The sequence below is a fragment of the Panthera leo genome, chromosome D1 (assembly GCF_018350215.1).
Source record: "Panthera leo isolate Ple1 chromosome D1, P.leo_Ple1_pat1.1, whole genome shotgun sequence".
Lineage (NCBI taxonomy): Eukaryota > Metazoa > Chordata > Mammalia > Carnivora > Felidae > Panthera > Panthera leo.
In genome coordinates, this window is record NC_056688.1 from 60,170,890 (window position 1) to 60,190,858 (window position 19,969).

At 38.3% G+C, this 19,969-nt stretch overlaps 2 protein-coding genes across 7 annotated transcripts in view; one reads left to right on the forward strand and one right to left on the reverse strand.

Annotated features, from left to right (window-relative positions):
* TRIM21 (tripartite motif containing 21) overlaps nt 1-19,969 on the reverse strand; it is a 146,099-nt gene that overhangs the window by 42,850 nt on the left and 83,280 nt on the right. The gene's annotated exons all lie outside the window — the stretch shown is intronic.
* On the forward strand, nt 13,830-14,780 carry LOC122199538 (olfactory receptor 52K1-like). The gene has a single exon (XM_042904682.1). It carries the CDS (start codon nt 13,830-13,832, stop codon nt 14,778-14,780), a length of 951 nt encoding a protein of 316 aa, XP_042760616.1.

The window sequence follows — 19,969 nt, forward strand, 5'->3', positions numbered from 1 at the left end:
CTTCCAGAGACCCATCTGATTCTAATAGAGGGAATAAGTGGCAATAGCAGATAAATGAGAGGACTCTTAAATTTTCTGCCAGCACCACAGTGCTCAGAGCCAAGCCAAAGATCTCCATTTTTTTTTTTTTTTTTTACTTTTTGAAACTTTTTATTTTGAGGTAACTTTATGTTCATGTGTAGTCATAGGAAATAATACAGAGAGATCCATATATCCTTCTCCCAGTTTCCCCCAATGGTAACATCTTGCATAACTGTAATATAATATCATAACCAGAAAATTGACATTGATCATTAGCCTTATTTAGATTCATCAGTCTTAAAAGGATTCATTTGTTCGTATGTGTATGTGTTTATATTTAGTTTTATTCACTTATTACATGTGTAGATTTGTGTGACCACCATCACACTCAAGATACAGGATAATTCCATCATAAGAATCCCTAGTGCTAGCTATTAAATTTTAATGGAGAATGTACTCAAAAGATTTATTCACCAATTTGAGTAACTTCTCTGAGGCTATGTTGTATTTAATATAGTTTTGAAAGACACTAAATTACTAAAAAGACAGAAGAAGTTAATCACATTAATTCCAAGGAGTTCTCTGGGAATACAAACACTGAACTACCATTACTGCTTTAGAAAGGAGAAATTGGGGGCACCTGAGTGGGCTCAGTCCATTGAGCCTCTGATTCTTGATTCTGGCCCAGGTCATGATCCCAGGATTGTGGAATGGAGCCCTGCGTCAGGCTCTGTGGTACTGCGTGGAGCCTGCTTGAGGCTTTTTTTTTTTCTCCTCTCTCATTCTCTCCCTCTACCTCCTCCTCCCCACTCGCTCCCTTTCTCTCTTAAAAAAAAAAAAAAAAAAAACAACCCAAAGAAACAAAACAAACAAACAAACAAACAAACAAAAACAAGGAGAAATTGCTGAGTGGAAAAACATCTTAATGGTATCTGGAGCAAAAATAAGGCGGGGCTTTAAAGACACAGGTTATTAGGTCTTTTACACAGGTTTAACAAAAGAAGTTAAAAATCACAGCCTGATTCTTTTGTTTAAAAAAGAAAAGCAAAGTCAACAAGAAAAAAAAAAATCATTACTGGTCTGCACTCTGTGAACAGAGCTTTCTCTCCCTGGGAAAACAAAAAATTATTTGCTCCTGTATGAAATTTAGGACCACTTACCAAAATGGCTAGCTTGGCAGAGGCTGCTGCTTAGCTTAGAGCTCAATTGTACAATTCACTTGAAGCTCAGTGTGAACTTTCCTCATAGACAATAGACATTTGTGTTCACACATTTGAAAATGAACTTACACAAACATGTGCAATTTATACAGTTTCTTAAAAGCATAAAACACTGACAGTTTTAAACTAATGGGTTTAGGGCTACACTCAAAATAAAGCTTTGTGTTCTTTGTTGCTACCCTTTATCTCTAGGGTAATGAAGACTGTCTATTAAGTGAAATTGTTAATAGCCAAAAATTATGAGAGGTCAGTCATAAAAGCTGCATGCGGGATATTTTTCTTTCTTTTATCCTTTTGGAATTAAAGATATTCCTCTTGTTTGGAGGAGAATGATGGTTTAGTTATAATTAAAATTCTGTTCTTTTTACTATTTGGTGGAAAAGACTGACATACTACTAATTAAGCTACTTTTAGACTTATCTCCTTATTGAAGGGATCTCCATTATCTTGATGGAGCTCATGGATAGGCATGGTTATTCATTGTTAACTTGGGATACCATTGGGTGGATCTTTATTCAACTAATGAGATTTATTCTACAGAATATTATAAAGCTTCTATTATGCGTCAACATTTCTCTAAGTACTAGGAATGTAGTGGTGAACGAAGAAGACAAAGTCCTTGTTCTGATAGAACTTCTAAGCTAGTAAGGGAGACTTTCATTAAAACGGTCAACATGTAACAAATAGGTATTGAAAAGTGCTAATTAAAATAAAACAGGAAGATAGAAAGTGACAAGGAGCATAGTTTTAGAGTAGTCATGGTAGAACTTTCTGAAGTGACATTTGAGTAGGGATCTTGAGGACATCAGTGAGCAAGGCATGCAGCTGTATGAAGGACAGTGCTCCAGGAAGAACAGCAGATGGACACACTTTGAGGTCTGAAATGTGGTGAATTTGAGGGATAACACCAGGCCACTTGGTTGAGTGGAGTGACTAAGAAGAAAGAAGATGCATTTGAGAGGTAGCCAAGGTCCAGGTAATAAAAGGTCTTGTAAGCCATGGTGAAAACTGGAATTTGTGTAAAGTGTGTAGAAATCTATTTGAAGATTTAGAACAGGATTCTGTTATGCTGTGACTTATGTTTTAAAGGGTCCACACTGGGGTGGCTATGTGACTCAGTCAGTTGAACATCTGACTCTTGATTTCGGCTCAGTTCATGATCCCAGGGTCGTGGGATCGAGCCCTGTGTTGGGCTCCACGCTGAGCATGGAGCCTGCTTAAGATTCTTTGTCTCCCTCCCTCTGCTCCTCTCCCCAACTCGTGCACTCTAAAATAAAAAAAAAATAAAAATAAAAGGTCTATATTGGATTCTACATAAGGGAAATAAGGATGAAAGAGGAAAACTAGTTCAAAAATTATTGTTATAGCCAAAGAATGAAATGATGGTGATTTAACCAGGGTAGAAGCAGCAGAGTCAATGAAATGTGATTACACTTGGGATATGCTTTGAAGATGCAGCAAATAGAATTTGTTGATTGATTCACTGAATGCAGGGTTATGAGGATATGATGGGCTTTAGGTTTGAGACTTCTAGCCTTCCAATTGGATGGATGGATGGATGGAAGGGCTTCAGTACAATGGGAAACACTGAGATTAAAGTACGTTTAAAGAGTAGAGGTAGAAAGGAATCAGAATTCTGTTTTAAATATGTAAGCTTGGAAATATATGTTAGACCTTCAAGAATAGCTGTCAGGTAATCAAGTTATATTTACCAAATTTGAAGTCCAGGGGAACTATCTGAATTAGAGATGTACATTTGGGAGGCATGAAAGAACAGTTAGAGGCATGAGAAATGATAAAAATCACCTAAGGAATGAGTAGAGAGAAGAGACCTCAACATCAGAAGCTGGGAAAAGAGGAACTAGACAGTAAAAGATACTCAGAAAGTGACACAATGAAGTAGGAAGAAAACCTTCAGAGTGTTTAGGAAATCAGGAAGTAGAGAGTGCACATCTCTGCCAAATGCTACCAGAGTGTTGAATAACATAGGGTTTAAGAATTGATTACTGATAGTTAACAATACTGTATCATATACTTGAAATTTGCTAAGATAGTAGATCTTAAGTGTTTTTACCATAAAAATGATAACGATGTTACTAGATTGTGAGGATTTTACAGTGTAGATGTATATCAAAACATCAAGTTGTGACACCCTAAACATACAATTTTTGTCAAATATACCTCAGTAAAGATGGAAAATTGATTATTGGTGTTTTCAATAAATGATGCTGGAAATTCTAGACATCTACATGCAAAAGAATAAAGTTGAACTCCCACCTTATATCTTATTCAAAAATTAACTCAAGTGGATCAAAAACCTAAACAGAAGCTGTAAAATTATAAACTTCTAGAAGAAAACATGGGTAAAAAGCTTCATGACATTGGATTTGGCAATGATTTCTTGAATAGGACACCTAAAATACAGGTAAGAAAAATAAATTGAACTTCATGAAATTAAAATTTTTTGTTCAAAGGACACTACCAAGAGAGTGAAAAGAGAGCCTATAGAGTGGGAGAAAGTATTTGCAAGTCATATATAAGTGATTAATATCTAGAATATATAAAGAATTCCTACAATGCAACAAAAAAAAAAATGCAATTCAAAATGGGCAAAGGACTTGGATAGACACTTCTACAAAAAAGATATACAAATGGTCAATTAGCCATTTAGCTAATTATACAAATGGCCAATTAGCAGGGCACCTGGGTAGTTCAGTCAGTGAAGCGTCCAACTTTGGCTCAGGTCACGATCTCACGGCGGGTGGGTTTGAGCCCCACATCAGGCTCTGTGCTGACAGCTTAGAGCCTGGACACTGCTTTGGATTCTGTATCTCCTTCTCTTTCTCTGCCCCTTCCCCACTTGCACTCCGTCTCTTAAAAATAAACAAACATTAAAAAAACAAAAACAAATGGCCAATTAGCTCAAGAAAAGATGCTCAACATCACTAATCATTAGGAAAAAGCAAACAAAAACACCAAGAACTACCATTTCATATCCATTAGGATGGCTATTATAAAAAAAACCAGACAATACTAAGTGTTAATGAGGTGTTTAAATAGGAAGTTTGTACCTTTTTGTTGGGAATGCAAAATGGTACAGCTGGTGTGGAAAATGGCATGGCAATTTCTCAAAAAGTTAAACATAAAATTATGATCGTTCCCTAATTCAACCTGGGTATATCCTTCCCTGACTGCTCCCAGTATCAGCTTGTGAACCTCAAGTCAGGTTCACCAACTCTACATAGTCCATCTCCTCAGCCTAACTGACTTCAATATAAGCCCTGTTGTAGAAGGCTCACCTCAACCCAATGTGTTCTGGAGACTCTAGGTGGAGGGGCGAGTGCTTGTTCCTGAAGGATCAGGCTTAGGACATCTAATACAAAATCTGGATGTTTCTGTGGGATGAGAGGGGAAGCCAGAAGTATACAGTGTCAGTAGGAACTGTTGGGATGTTTCATGGAGAATTCAGGTTAAGTGACAGAGGAGTCCCTGTGAAAATCAACTTCCCCTCTCAGGACTATGGCAAAAAGCAGATGCTGAGACCAGTCATAGGAGGAAAATATCCCTTTTGGTATTGTTATTAATGGTTGATAGTTATTGAGTAATAACATGGATCATTACAGCTCAGTGATCTCATTGGATCCTTCCCAAATGGTGAGAGATGGGCAGGGTTAGGATTATTGTCCCCATAGAATAGTAAGGAAACAATCCAAGAAACAGAGAGGTTAAGTGCCTCATCAAAGTCACAAACTGGGATTTAAACCTAATCTCCCATTCATAACCTCAACTCACAGCTCTGTCCACAAAATGAAACAAAACATCAAGACTCCAAACCAAATAAACAGATAACATTGACCTAGTTATAACTGAACCCCACCTTTCTAAATCACAATCCAAAGCACACAGCAGGCATCTATTTGCATATTCTGAGGAGGCTTTATTTCTCAGCAGGCACTGCAGGGAAGGAAGGCACTGCAGGGAAGAGAGGGTGGAGAGAGGCACAATAATTGTCAAAACCAGACTACACTCTGCCTCAAGGGAGGCACTGAATGCCAGAGAATGGTGAGAGAGTAGGATCTGTAGGAAGCCAGGGGCAGGAATCCCAGAAGACTGGGAACTGGGACAGAGGTCTCTAAAGTCACCTCCAGAGAAGACACCAGGCCCATCATAGGTCGTTTTCAGGATGTTCCTCAGGGATCAGACCTGCTCTTTCTTTTTCTTTTGGGACCAGAGCAGCTTATTATGAGAATATAGCCAGACCTCTCCTTTCCAACGGTCTTTTCCAGCCTTCTCTCACAAGGAAAACTGCATCAGTTTTTTTTAAAATATGAAATTTATTGTCAAATTGGCATCAGCTTTTCCTGAAGCCTACAGAAAATGAATTGAGCCTCATGCTGAGGGGTGAGAGCACATAGGGCTCATGGCAGTAGGACAGACCAAGCATATAAGGGAGGTGGCACAAGTGGGATGAGGGGCAAGCAGACCAGGGAGGCAAGCTTCTGCTGAGTCAGCTGGCTACTAGAGGGCTGGAACAGGGTATCTGGGGGTCATAGGTCAAGGAAAGAGGCCATGTGAGCTGGGCTAGCAGAGAAAACTAGAATAACCAGGATAATAGCAGAAATCAGACTGAAAATAGTAATGACTAGAGGGAATACCCAAAGGCTGAGTAGAGAACCTCTAGAAGGAGTTGTTTAATGCTTGAAGGGAATAGGCTAGGGGTGTGTGTGTGTGTGTGTGTGTGTGTGTGTGTGTGTGTAGGTGGGGAGCCATGGAGTTCATAGGGCAGAGCTCATTTCTCAATGCCTCTCATGCTCAGTTTATCCTTATCTCAGGAATTATCTGACCTCCTGATTCTTGTCTTCTAGCTTTCTCATCCAATGTTTGTCTATCTAACAGAGGACCTGCTTTCTATTCTCATCAAGACTTTATCTTCTATAAGCTTCAGATCCTCTTTTGTCAGCATTAGAAGAAATCTTTTTCTGCCTCCCAGGCCTGTGCTCCTGTATTGTGTATTACTGACCACCTCAAGAAAGCCTTAACTAACCAACCCAGACCAGGTTAGTTAATCTCTCATTAGTGCTACCTTCTTTCCTCCTACTTCATATTCTGGCCTCAACACAGTCCTGGCTGCTGTAATAGTCCTGGGACAAAAGGAAAAATCTGAAATAAGGATATTGAAGGGACAGGCCAGTTATACTTATTAAAGGTTTTAGCAATGGGGTGCCTGGGTGGTTCAATCAGTTAGGCATCTGACTCTTGGTTTCTTCTCAGGTCATGATCTCGAGGTTTGTGAGATTGAGCTCTGCGTTGGGCTCTGTGCTGACAGTGTGGAGCCTGCCTGGGATTCTCTTTCCCCCTCTCCCCGTCTCATGCACACTTTTTCTCAAAATGAATAAACATTTAAAAAAAAAAAAAAAAGAAAGGTTTTAGCAACAACTAGCTATATCTTTGCAGCATGGTCCTGTAAATGGAATCTTGGCACAGGAGTCAGAAGTTATGAAATTTAGTCCTAGCTCTGCTACTGACTTCCTCCGTGATCACCTGGGGACTCAGATTCTCAATTCTATCACTTGAAAGTCCTCTCAGGTTAAAGGTGTAGTCTACCAAATAGTTTATAGCACTGACTGAATACTCTAGGTATGGAGCCACACACACTTTTGGGGGAGACAAAGAAATAAGTGAAACAGGCTTGCTTTTGTTATTTGCTGATGTCTTGACTATGAACACAGGAAGCATAGGACAATGACATGTACAGACTGGACCAAACACTCATGCCAAGCAGGTTAAGGGTGCTAGGGCAGGAGGAGACTGGATAAGCAGAGTAGGATTGTGAACAGAATTAGAGGTATATTTCAGTTAAACCTGGAAAGAGGGAAGGTTGACGGATTGATTATTAGGCATTTTAAACAGAATAGGCTATCTGTGAGGTTGAGGTGTGTGGGAAAATCAACTGGAAGACCAGAGACAGGTGGCAAGAACACACAGGAAGAGAGACAGGGGCGCTCAGGGAAGGGAGAAACCTATTTGAAATTGGAGAAGTACATTAACTTAGGGCACAGGTGACAACATGCATAGGAGGATATTCTTTCAACTATTCAAGAAATATTTAGCAAGTCCCTCTATAGGTTCCATAAAGACAGTGGCAGTAAATCTAAAAAAGCACAGCCCTGTTTTGTCATGGGGCTTCCACACTGCCCATTCCAATGCTATCTTAGAGAAAATGCAGATACACATTAGATTTGGAGAAGTTTCTAATAAGAGGACTTTTTGATGATCTAGTTAACCAAAATTGATGGAAGATTTTATAGAATTTCCATCTGTAGACGTGCTTAAAATCAGGGGCTACTTAGTAAGCTTCAATTTGGATTAGATGGTAGTATATTATCCACCAAAGGAGTGGAGAAAGTTTCTTTAGGGAGTCATTCATATACTTATTTAAAAAGCACTTATTGGGGCGCCTGGGTGGCTCAGTAGGTTAAGCGTCTGACTTCGGCTCAGGTCACGATCTCGCGGTATGTGAGTTCGAGCCCCGCGTCGGGCTCTGTGCTGACTGCTCAGAGCCTGGAGCCTGTTTCAGATTCTGTGTCTCCCTCTTTGACCCTCCCCCGTTCATGCTCTGTCTCTCTCTGTCTCAAAAATAAATAAACGTTAAAAAAATTTTTAAAAAGCACTTATTTAGGGGTATCTGGGTGGCTCAGATTGAGGGGCATCTGGGTGGCCCAGTTGATTAAGAACCTGACTCTTGGTTTTGGCTCATGTCATGGTCTCATGGTTCAGGGGATTTAGACCTGCATCAGACTCCACACTGAAAGTGTAGAGTCTGCTTGGGATTCTCTCTCCCCCTCTCTCCCTGCCTCCCCTGCTTGTGTGTGCATGTGCTCTCTCTCAAAATAAGCAAACTTTTTAAAAGCAAAGCACTTATTGAGCATCAATATTCAGTAGAGTGTGAATATAGAAATAAGTCAGAGCTCTTGTATTAAAAGTACTCAGTCTGGTGAGTGGATAGTGCATGTGTACTGACAACACAGATTGTGCTCTCCTTGTGTTATTTAATTCAGTGCATTAATGAGCCCTCATTGAAAACACTGAGAAAATCTGCCTGGAGGAATCTGAGAAGACTTCACCAAGAAGGTGGCAGGATCTCGGCCAGGTATAAAAATGGGCAGAGGAAACATTCCAGATACATTGTATGAGCCACAAGCATAACTTTCAGGAAGTGACAGATAATCCACTATAGCTGAATCTCGGATGAATGTTTAGGGGAATGGTAAGAAGAGAGGCTAATAATTTAGGCAGGAACAAGTTTGTAAGTGTATTAAGTAGGTTATAAGTCTTTTTTTGTTTTTTGTTTTTTTTGTTTTTGTAGCAATGAGGTCTCATAAGTGGTTTTCAGTAGGGATAGAACATGTGGTCTGTTGCGTTGTAGTGGTAGATTGAGTAGGGGTGGAAAACTAAAGAGGAGGTTTTTTATTCAAATATAATTAACAGTGTTATATTAGTTTCAGGTGTTACAATATAATGTTTCAACAATTCTGTGTATTACTCAGTGCTCATCGTGATAAGTGTATTCTTTAATCCCCACCACCTATTTCTCCCATCCTCCCACCCACCTCCCTTCTGGCAACCACCAGTTTGTTCCCTGCATTTAAGAGTCTTTTTTTTTCTTCATTTTATTTCTTAAATTCCACATAGGAGTGAAATCATATGGCATTTGTTTTTCTCTGACTTATTTCACTTAGCATTATACTTTCTAGGTCCATCCATGTCGTTGCAAATAGCAAGATCTAATTCTTTAAGGTTGAAAAACATTCCATATTGTGTGTGTATATACATACCACATCTTATCCATTCATCTATGGATGGACACTTGGTTTGTGTCCATGTTGTGGTTATTATAAACAATACTATAATAAGATAGGGGTGAATATTTTTTAATGTTTATTTTTGAGGGAGAGAGAGAGAGAACGAACTTGAGTAGGGGAGGGGCAGAGAGAGAAGGAGACACAGAATCCAAAACAGGCTCCAGGCTCTGACCTGTCAGCACAGAGCCCAACGTGGGGCTCAAGCCCAGGAACTGTGAGATCATGGTCTGAGCTGAAGTCAGACACTTAACTGACTGAGCCACCCAGGTGCCCTGGGGTGTCTATCTTTTTTTTTTTTTTTTTTTTTTTTTTTTTTTTTTTTTTTTTTTTTTTTTGGGTGTCTATCTTTTTGAACTAGTATCTTCATTTTCTTTGGGTGAATACCCAGTAGTGGAATTACTGGGTCATATGGTAATTCTATTTTTAATTTTTTGAGGAACTTCCATACAGTTTTTGACAGTGGCTGTACCAATTTGCGTTCCCAGCAATAGTGCACAAGGGTTTATCTCCACATCTTTGCCAACACTTGTTCTTTTTTTATTTTAGCTACTCTGACAGGTATAAAGTAAGATCTCATTGTGGTTTTTATTTGCATTTTTCCAGTGATAAGTGATGTTGAGCATTTTTTCATGTGTCTGTTGGCCATCTGTATGTCCTCTTAGGAAAAATGTTTATTCAGGTCCTCTGTCCATTTTTTAATCCAATTTTTTTTTGGTGTTGAATAAGTTCTTTATAGATATTAATCCCTTATTGGATATGTCACTTGCAAATATATTCTCCCATTCAGTAGGCTGCCCTTTTGTTTGGTTGATAGTTTCCTTTATTGTACAAAAGCCTTTTATTTTGGTATAGTCCCAATAGCTTAATTTTGCTCTTGTATTCCTTGCCAGAGGAGACAAGGTGTCACAAGATGTTTCTATGGCTGATGTCAAACAAATTATTGCTTGTGTTTTCTTCTAGGAATTTTATGTTTTCAGGTCTCATATTTAGGTTTTAAATCCTTTTTGAATTTATTTTTATATATGGTGAAACAAGTAGTCTAGTTTTCCCAATACTGTTTGTTGAAGAGACTTTTACCCCATTGCATATTCTTGCCTCCTTTGTCATAAATTAATTGACCAAAAATTGTGGGTTTATATTTGGAGTCTCTATTCTGTTCCATTGATCTATGTGTCTATTTTTGTGCCAGTACCATAATGTTTTGATTACTACAGGTTTGTAGTGTATCTTGAAATCTAGGATAGTGATACCCCCACAGCCTTGTTCTTTTTCAAGATTCCTTTGGCTACTTGGGGTCATTTGTGGGTCCACACACATTTTAGGATTGTTTATTCTAGTTCTGTGTAAAATGATGTGGGTATTTGATAGAGATTTCATTGAATCTGTAGATTGCTTTGGATAGTATGGACATTTTAACAATGTTAGTTCTTCCATCCATGAGCATGGTATATCTTCCTTTCTGTGTCATCTTCAATTTATTTAAATGGGAGGTCTTTGTAATGACACAGGCAAGAGATGGAATTTGGGAAGACAAGAAGTATGGAAAGGAGAAAAGCAGCATGGGAGACAATTTAGGGGCAGGATCAAGGGGTATCATTGACTGAGAAAGAACACCAGAAGCTTTGGCATCTGGTAGAAGGCTTTATGACTTGAGCATAATGAAGGTGGAAGGGGATAAAGCTGAATAGTGAGTAGAGACCAGGCTATGCAGGGACTGGTAAGCCAGAGTTAAGCATGTGGATTTCATTCTCAGTGCAATGGTAATTCCATGAAGGTCTTGAGGCAAGGCCTGGAATAGTATAATTTGCATTTTTAAATAGATTCTTTGGCTACAGTATAGAAAGTGGAGCCTAGAGGGCCCAAGATTCAGACCACAGAGACCAGTTAGGAGCCTTTTGTGGTCTAGATGAAAGATGGTGAATTAAATAAGAATGTTGTCAGGGAAAAGGAAAAGAGTAGGGAGTAAAATACATTTTGCAGATTGATAGGATTTGCTAATGAACTGGATACTATGGAAGAGGGAAGGGATTAAATCAAGGATTATCCCTGGGTTTCTGACCTTGCTACAGGATGGATGGCCAGAATATGTGCTAAGATGGCAAGGCATGGGAAGGAAATTGTTTGTAGGGAGATAAGATTTTAATTTTGGCTGTATAGTTTAAGATTGTCATGGAACATCTAAATTGGAGAGGTCCAATAGGCAGTAGAATATACTCATCTGAAACTCAGAGAGAAGCTATACAATTGGCAATTCCCCGAACATAGATAGTAACAACAACAACAACAACAACAACAACAACAAAACTCACAAAAGACAAAAAACCAAAAGAAAAAAGTGAGAGGAAAAAGGGAGGACCTAGAAAGGTAGCAGGACAATAAAAGGGAAAATAAAAACAGAGAGAAAAGGAAAGAGTGAGGGGAAAGAAGCAATAGCTAGGTCAGTATAAGGGAAGGAGTGGAGATGGAAGTTAGCTTGGAAAGGATTGGAAATTAAATGAGGTTGTAAATGGTGTAGAGATCAAATACAGTCAAGTTTTTATTCAAGTTGTGCTGTGAAGGGGAATCGAGTTAAGGGGTTGTTAGATGGAAGAGATAAAGCTGAAGAATACAGGATGGTGTTGACGTTAATCAAGATCAACACTGTAGAAAGGGGGGCAGATTTGTGTGTAGGATAGCAATGACAAATAGCATGTGCAAAATGCTTCACAGTTTACAAGGTTTATTCTTATATGATTTCATCTTTCCTCACAATAACATGGTGAGATGATCATGGGAGGTATGGTTATTGTCTCCAGTTACAGGTCAAGAAGCTAAAACTTAAAAAATATCAGATTAATGTTAGTTTCTGCTAGTAGGTAGACTGATGGCACAATCATTACTTGAGACTAAGTCTTTAGATTCTAAAACTTTTCCCTGTACCATGGTGATGAGTTAGAGTTTTATTTCTTTAACTTGAACACTCCAGATTTCAACTGTCTGTGGAACAACCAGGTAGAGGCAGAAGAATATAGTGATTTGAGTCATTGGATTTGAAGGCAGGAAACGAGTTCTCAAAGTTTAATATTTGACATTTTTCAAACATATGATTGTCAGTAAGTAACTTAACCTTAACTTTCTCAATTAAAAAGAATGCCCATATTTACTGAGCACATCTTTAAATTCTAGATTTAGGCTAATGGTTTTTATTTTTATTTTTAAATTAAAATTATTTTTAAGTTTTGAGACATAACTGACATAGAATTGTATTAGTCTGAGGTGTTCAACATAATGATTTGATATATGTTTATATTGCAAAATGTTACCAAAGTCTAGTTAGCATCCATCACTTCACATAGTTATGACAATCTTTTGGTGATGAGAACTTTTAAGATCTACTTCTTTGCCACTTTCAAATGTATGATATAGTGTTGTTAACTGTAGTCATTATGCTATACATAACATCCCCAGAACTTATAATTGGAAGTTTGTACCTTTTGACTACTTTCACCTATTTCTCCCATCCCTAGCAGCTACAAGTCCGTTTTGTTTCATTTTAAGAAATTTAATTCCAATGTAGTTAACACAGTTATAGTAATTTCAGGTGCACAATATAGTGATTCAACAATTCCATATTTATTTTAAAGCACCTTGAGAGCAGAGACCATATATTACTCAGTGCTCATCAAAATACTCCCAATCCCCTTCACCTATTTTACCCATCCCCCACCTACCTCCACCCTCCACTAACCCAATGTTCTCCATAGTTAAGAGCATTTCTTTGGTTTGTCTCTTCCCCCCACCCCCCTTTGTTAATTTGTTTTTTCTTCTTAAATTACACATAATGAAATCATATGCTGTTTGTCTTTCTTTTGACTGGCTTATTTCACTTAATGGTATACTCTCTAGATCCATGTTGTTGCAAATAGCAAGATTTCATTCTTTTTTATGGCTGATAATATTCTTATGTGTATCACTTTTCTTTATCCATTCATTCATTGTGCTAATAGTTTTACAATATCTCAATTCTAAGGAGAAACTTTTAAGATATAAACTGATAAAGAGGGAAGCACAGATAAAATTGTGGGACACAAATCTTTACGCTTTTTCAAAGACAACGATAAAAGGGACAAAAATGAGATAGAAAGATAAAGGACACCAGAATGAAAAAGAATGGTATGAAGTTTAGAGGTCAATCTTGCAAAAAGATGGGGGTGGAGGATCTCTTCCTTTGAATGTCATGGATGCTAGAAAGCAAAGTGGGTGAAGGTAGAAGCATGTAGAATGGAAGTTAAAGTTAGGTGAAGGAAAACAATAATAGATCTTCTCATATTCTCAAATTGGCTAGAAGTAGGGCTTTAGTTGGTGAAGTTTCTGAGTGTCAAAGGCCTATTGAGCCCCTATTAGAGAAAAATTTATAGAACTTGGAGGAAAGTAAATTATTAGAAGGGGCTAGGTTTAATTATTTTTCATACAGACAAGCTAGACCTTTACAAAGTAGTCCTTAGTCACACAAAGATAACAAAGTTCTTCCACTCAACTCCTCAATGAGGGTTGCCTTGTGATACTAGTTAAATGGTATTTGTAGATTAGGATTATTTTCTAATTTAAGGTCTAGAATGATATCAAGGGCTAATCCTTCCATGTGAATGATCAGAGCTTAAACTTCAGTGCTAGAACTCTGCTGACACAGGATACTCTCTGGACAGGTCCTGTGGAAGTAGACAATAGGAACAGAAGAGGATTTCCAATGGTCACATCAGCCTCCAACATCACCTCAACCCATCCGTCAGTCTTTGTGTTGATGGGGATTCCAGGCCTGCAGCACCTACATAATTGGATCTCCATTCCCTTCTGCTCAGCTTATACTTTAGCCTTGCTAGGCAACTGCACCCTCCTCTTCATCATCCAGACTGATGCAGCCCTCCATGAGCCCATGTACCTCTTTCTGGCCATGCTGGCAGTCATTGATCTGGTTCTCTCTTCTACAACACTTCCCAAAATGCTAGCTATTTTTTGGTTCAGAGATCGGGAGATCAACTTCTATGCCTGTCTGGTCCAGATGTTCTTTCTCCACTCCTTCTCTATCATGGAGTCAGCAGTGCTTCTGGCCATGGCCTTTGACCGCTATGTGGCTATCTGCAAGCCACTGCACTACACCACAGTCCTGACTGGGTCCCTTATCACTAGGATTGGCATGGCTGCTGTGACTCGGGCTGTGACGCTAATGACTCCACTCCCCTTTCTGCTCAGACGTTTCCACTACTGCCGAGGCCCCCTAATTGCCCACTGCTACTGTGAGCACATGGCTGTGGTAAGGCTTGCCTGTGGAGACACTCGCTTCAACAATATCTATGGCATTGCTGTGGCCATGTTTATAGTGGTGTTGGACCTGCTCTTTGTTATCCTGTCTTATATCTTCATCCTTCGAGCAGTTCTACAGCTTGCCTCTCAGGAGGCCCGTTACAAGGCCTTTGGGACATGTGTGTCTCACATAGGTGCTATCTTAGCTTTCTACACACCTGTGGTCATCTCCTCAGTCATGCACCGTGTGGCTCGCCAGGCTGCCCCTCATGTCCACATACTCTTTGCTAATTTCTATCTGCTCTTCCCACCCATGATTAATCCCATCATCTATGGTGTCAAGACCAAGCAGATTCGCAAGCGAGCCTTAGGACTATTCTCAAGAAAGGATGTATAAATGGAGAGTTAGGGACAGGTGGAAAAAGAGTGGGACAGACTGAATGCTGAACTGGGGGTGGGGGTATGATAGGAAGTGGAGGGATGCCAGTTTAGTTCTTTCCTGGTGTAATGAAAAAACTTAATGATGTCCTGAAACTCAGTCACCAGTCTGATCAGGACTCATGGGGCTGTATTCTTTGGTTGCCTTTGAATTCAAAGGCTGACTGCTGACTTTGCTGCCTTCTCAAAGAGCCCACTCTATTAGGAGGCTTGACAAAGACTTGACCCACTCTCCTCTTGGTAACATCATCTAAAGACACAAAGATGCTTTCAAGTTCATTTAATAAGACTGAGAATCTGAGTTTCTATTCAGAGCCACTGGGATCATGAGCTGGGAAAGACCAACATTTCATCTGAGACAAGAGTACCTATACAGTTTGAAAGTTGATGTCCAGTATCTAGCTAAACATTACCAGTTTTGGGGAACTCAATCTTCCTGGGCTACAGGTTCCAAGTCAGACAGTTTTGCTTGTTAAAATTTATTTCTTCAGTTGAGTCAGCCTATGTATTCTTTGACCTATTTTGACCTCTATATTCTCATGACCAATCTCTGAGTAAAACATGTCCCCTGCCATTTCTTTACACATCATGAAACTCTTTGCACACAGATCTAGCTTATGTTTTCACCAAGAATGTGAATTCTTTATTCATTCAATAATCCAGTCACAAAACATTATTGAGTCCTAAATCTGTGCTGGGAATACATATTAAGGTGGGGGTGCTGCACTTATGTCTATGTCCTAAGACAAAGGAGGAAATGCTAAACATAATAGGTTGTCATCTCTGACCTGCCCATCACAAGGCTCAGTATCATGAAAGACATAGGTAGGCAAAATAGACAGGAGATGGGGATATTGACCTGTATTCTCTTTCTTTTCTTCTATCCAATGCAAACTTACATGCTAGAAAATTTCCTTAATGTTAATCCTGACAACTAGAATTTGTGTGTGATCATATAGGCCCTCATACACCATCTTCCACAAATGCATTCTTCTATTTTTATCTTGTGAGTCCCTTGTTTCCTCAGACTACTCTTTAGAAATTATATATCTCTATCTTATTCTGCCTTAATTTCTGTCTCTGGGTCTACATATATATCTAGACATATTATTTAGCTTTGAAAGAATCTGAGCCTATGTCAGGTGGGGTATGGACAGATGGAAGTTTCAAAGAGGGGAGACTGTAGCACGAACCCAGGGTCTTATGCTTGGTTCACATCTCTGCTTTTATAATTCCCTCTGACACCAAAACACACACACACACACACACACACACACACACACACACACACACGGAAATGATATTCTACCTTTAGTTTCTATTTTGTTAAAACCTCTTGTTTCTTCTGAGCATAGTTGGTACAGGTGGAAAGCTTAAAAACTGCAAATACTAAAAACACAGTGTATAACTTGAAAGAAGCTATTTCCAAACAGAGGTCTTCTTATCCTTCTGATGACTTACATGAGGAATGTCACCAGCCTGTAGATCTTACCCATCCCCAATGAGGAAAGAATGGCTTTGCTTCCATTATAAGTCCAATATTACAAAGATCCCACAGCCAGGTATTCTAATATCAGAACCACCAGGATTAGTCAGAAACAAGTTATATCTTAAAATGGGTAAAAGAATTACCCATCTAAAATTCTAGTACTAATGAAAATATTCTTCAACAATGAAGATGAAAGAACAAGTGTTACTAACAAAAACTGATGGAATGTGTCAATATTAGGCCTGCACTAAAAGCAAAACTAAAAGTAGTCCTTTAGGCTGAAGGAAAATGAGCCAGGTAGAAACATAGAATTGCAGGAGGAATTGAACAGAAAAGCTAAATATGTGGATAAATATAAATAAATATTGGCTGAACAAAAGACAGAAAAGCAAATGGAATTGAGCTGAAATGTTCTAATATTCTACTAGTGACCTTCAACATAGTTATCTAAGCTATGGCCATTCCCTACTCCATGTGCTTTTTATCCCTGCATCCATGACATTAGTTTTTATCCCTTCAGAATGGAGTCAAGGGGCAAAATAAGGTACTTTGTTCCTTCACACCCTGTCTACTTTATCTGGCTCTTGTCTGGATGTTTTGACTATAAGCTATAGTCAGTCACTCTATTAAGCCTGTCACCTCAGCCTCCTGGCCATGGCTCTAGATCCCTGTTTCCTATAAACATGACACATATAACTGAATAGTGTGTCCTCATTCCATCATCAGCTTTCTCTCAATCCAAAGTGGATTTTTTTTTCTGTCTCACCTGCAATTTGCCCCTGATGTTAGCTTTTCCCACATTAGTATTTAGGTTAGTTTCCCTTCGTATAGTCTATCTCCTCAGCCTTGCTGAGCTTGGCTAAGTTCCAAATTTAAAGGTGTTATGTAGAAATCTCATTTTGTTTCAACATCCTAGGAGATCATCCATCATAAGGAGAGCTCAGTACACACCCAGAAGCCAACAGTTAGGAAAGATAAAGTTAGATCCAGTATGCTTCTGTCAAAAGGAACTATGTATAGTTGGGGTATAGAGCTCTGAGATTGCTTTTATTTTTTTTTTTTAATTTTTTTAAACGTTTATTTATTTTTGAGACAGAGACAGAGCATGAACAGGGGAGGAGCAGAGAGAGAGGGAGACACAGAATCTGAAACAGGCTCCAGGCTCTGAGCTGTCAGCACAGAGCCCAACGCGGGGCTCGAACTCACGGACCACGAGATCATGACCTGAGCCGAAGTCGGACGCTTAACCAACCAAGCCACCCAGGCGCCCCTCTGAGATTGCTTTTAAAACATATAACCTACCAAAACTAAATCATGGAGAAATAGAAAGCCAAAGCAGACCCATAAGTAGTGTAGAGATTAAGTTAGTCATGAAAAATCTCCCATTAAAGAAAAACCCAGTAACAGAGGGCTGCATTGGTGAATTCTACCAAATATTTAAAGAATTAACACTACTCCTTCTCAATCTTGTCAAAAAAAAAAAATCGAAGAAGAGGGAACACTTTCAAACTCATTTTATGAGGCCAGGATTATCCTGATACTGAAGCCAAAGACATCATAAGAAAACTATGCTAATATCCCTGATGATCATAGACATGAAAATCCTAACAAACCAAATCCAACAGCACATTAAAAGGATCATACACCACAACCAAGTAGGATTTATTCTGGGGGGTCTTATATATACAAAAATATTAAAAAAAATCAATTAATGATGTGCCACATCAACAGAATAAGGAATTTAAAAAAATCACGATTATCTCAATAGATGCAGAAAAAGCATTTGATAAATTTCAATATACTTATATGATAAAATCAAATAGCACTAGAAGAAAAACACATAAATTTGATAAAGGCTATATATGAAAAGTCTATAACATTCTCCATGTGAAAAACAAAGATTTTCTCCTAAAATCAGGAACAAGGCAAGAATGCCCACTCTTGCTAATACTATTTAATGTAGTACTGGAAGTCCTGGCCAAAGCACTAACAAGAAATAAGAGGCATCCAAATTTGGTAAGGAAGTAGTAAAATTATCCTTTTGTCAGTGACAAATCTCATATATAATAAATCCCAAAGATGCCATAAAAATATTGTTAGAACAAACAAGTCAGTAAATTTACAGAATACAAAAATCAATATACAAAGAAAGTTGTGTTTGTATATACTAATTATCTTGAAATTAGTACAAGAATCCCATATATAATAGCACCAAAAAGAATAAAACAGTTAGGAATAAACTTATGAGGTAAAAGATTTAAATACTGAAAACTAAGAAATATTATTGAAAGAAATTAAACATGAAAAAACGGAAAGACCTCTTGTGTTCATGGATTGGAAGAATTAAAAAGTTCATAGTACCCAAAGCAACTTACAGATTCAATGCACCTCTATGAAAACCACAAATATTGTTTATGGACGTAGAAAAAAGAATTCCATAATTCACGTGGAATTATAAAATGCTATGAATTGTCAGATCAATCTTGAGAAAAAAGAACAAAGCTGGAGACAGCACACTTCTTGATTCCAAAAAGTATTACAAAACTATAGTAATCAAAATGGTATGGTACTGGCATAAACATAGATATATAGACTAATGACACAAAGAAAACCCAGGAATAAATCTACACAGATGATCAATTGATCCATGAACAAGGGTGTCAAGAATACACAATAGAGAAAACAGTCTCTTCAGCAAATGGTGAAGGGAAAACTGGGCATCTACATAAGGAAATTGTATTCCTATCTTACAGCATACATGAAAATCAACTCAAAATGAATTAAAGACTAAACATAAGACATGAAGCTCTAAAACTCCTAGAAGATGACATAGGGGAAAATCTTCATGACCCTGGTCTTGGCAATGATTTCATGGAATGACATTTAAAGAAGAGGAAACAAAAGCAAAAGTCAACAAGTAGGACTATATCAAAACAAGAATTAAAAAGACTACATCAGAGTACACAGCAAAGAAGACAGTCAACAGTAAAAAGGCAACTATGGAATGGGAGAAAATATTTGCAAACCATGTATTTGATAGGAAGTTAATCTCTAAAAGCATAAGGAACTCTTACAGCTCAAACTAACAACCCCATTTTGAAATGGGCTAAGGACTTGAATTCACATTTCCTCAAAGAGGACATTCCGACGGCAAGCAGGTATGTGGAAAAAATGCTTATGGTCACTAATTATTAGGGAAATGTATATCAAAACTACAATGAGGTATCACCTAACACCTGTCAGATTGGCTATTATCAAAGACAGACAAGTGCTGGTGAAGAGAACACAGTGGAGAAATTGGAATTCTTGCACACACTGTGGATGGGAATGCAAAATAGTGCAGCTGCTATGGAAAACAGCACAAAAGTTTCTCAAAAAATTAAAAATGGAACTACCATATGATCTGGCACTTCTTGGTATATATCCAAAAAGAATTGAAGTCAGGATCTTGAAAAGATATTAGCACTCCTGTAGTCATTGCAGCATTACTCACAATAGCTGAGAAGTGGGAAAAAAAGCCTAGAAGTCCATCAACAGGTGAATGGATAAAGAAAATGTGGTATGCATATTTCATGAAATACTAATTAGCCTTAAAAAAAGACATTCTGCAATATGCAACATTATGGATGGACCTTGAGTTTATTATGCTAAGTGAAATA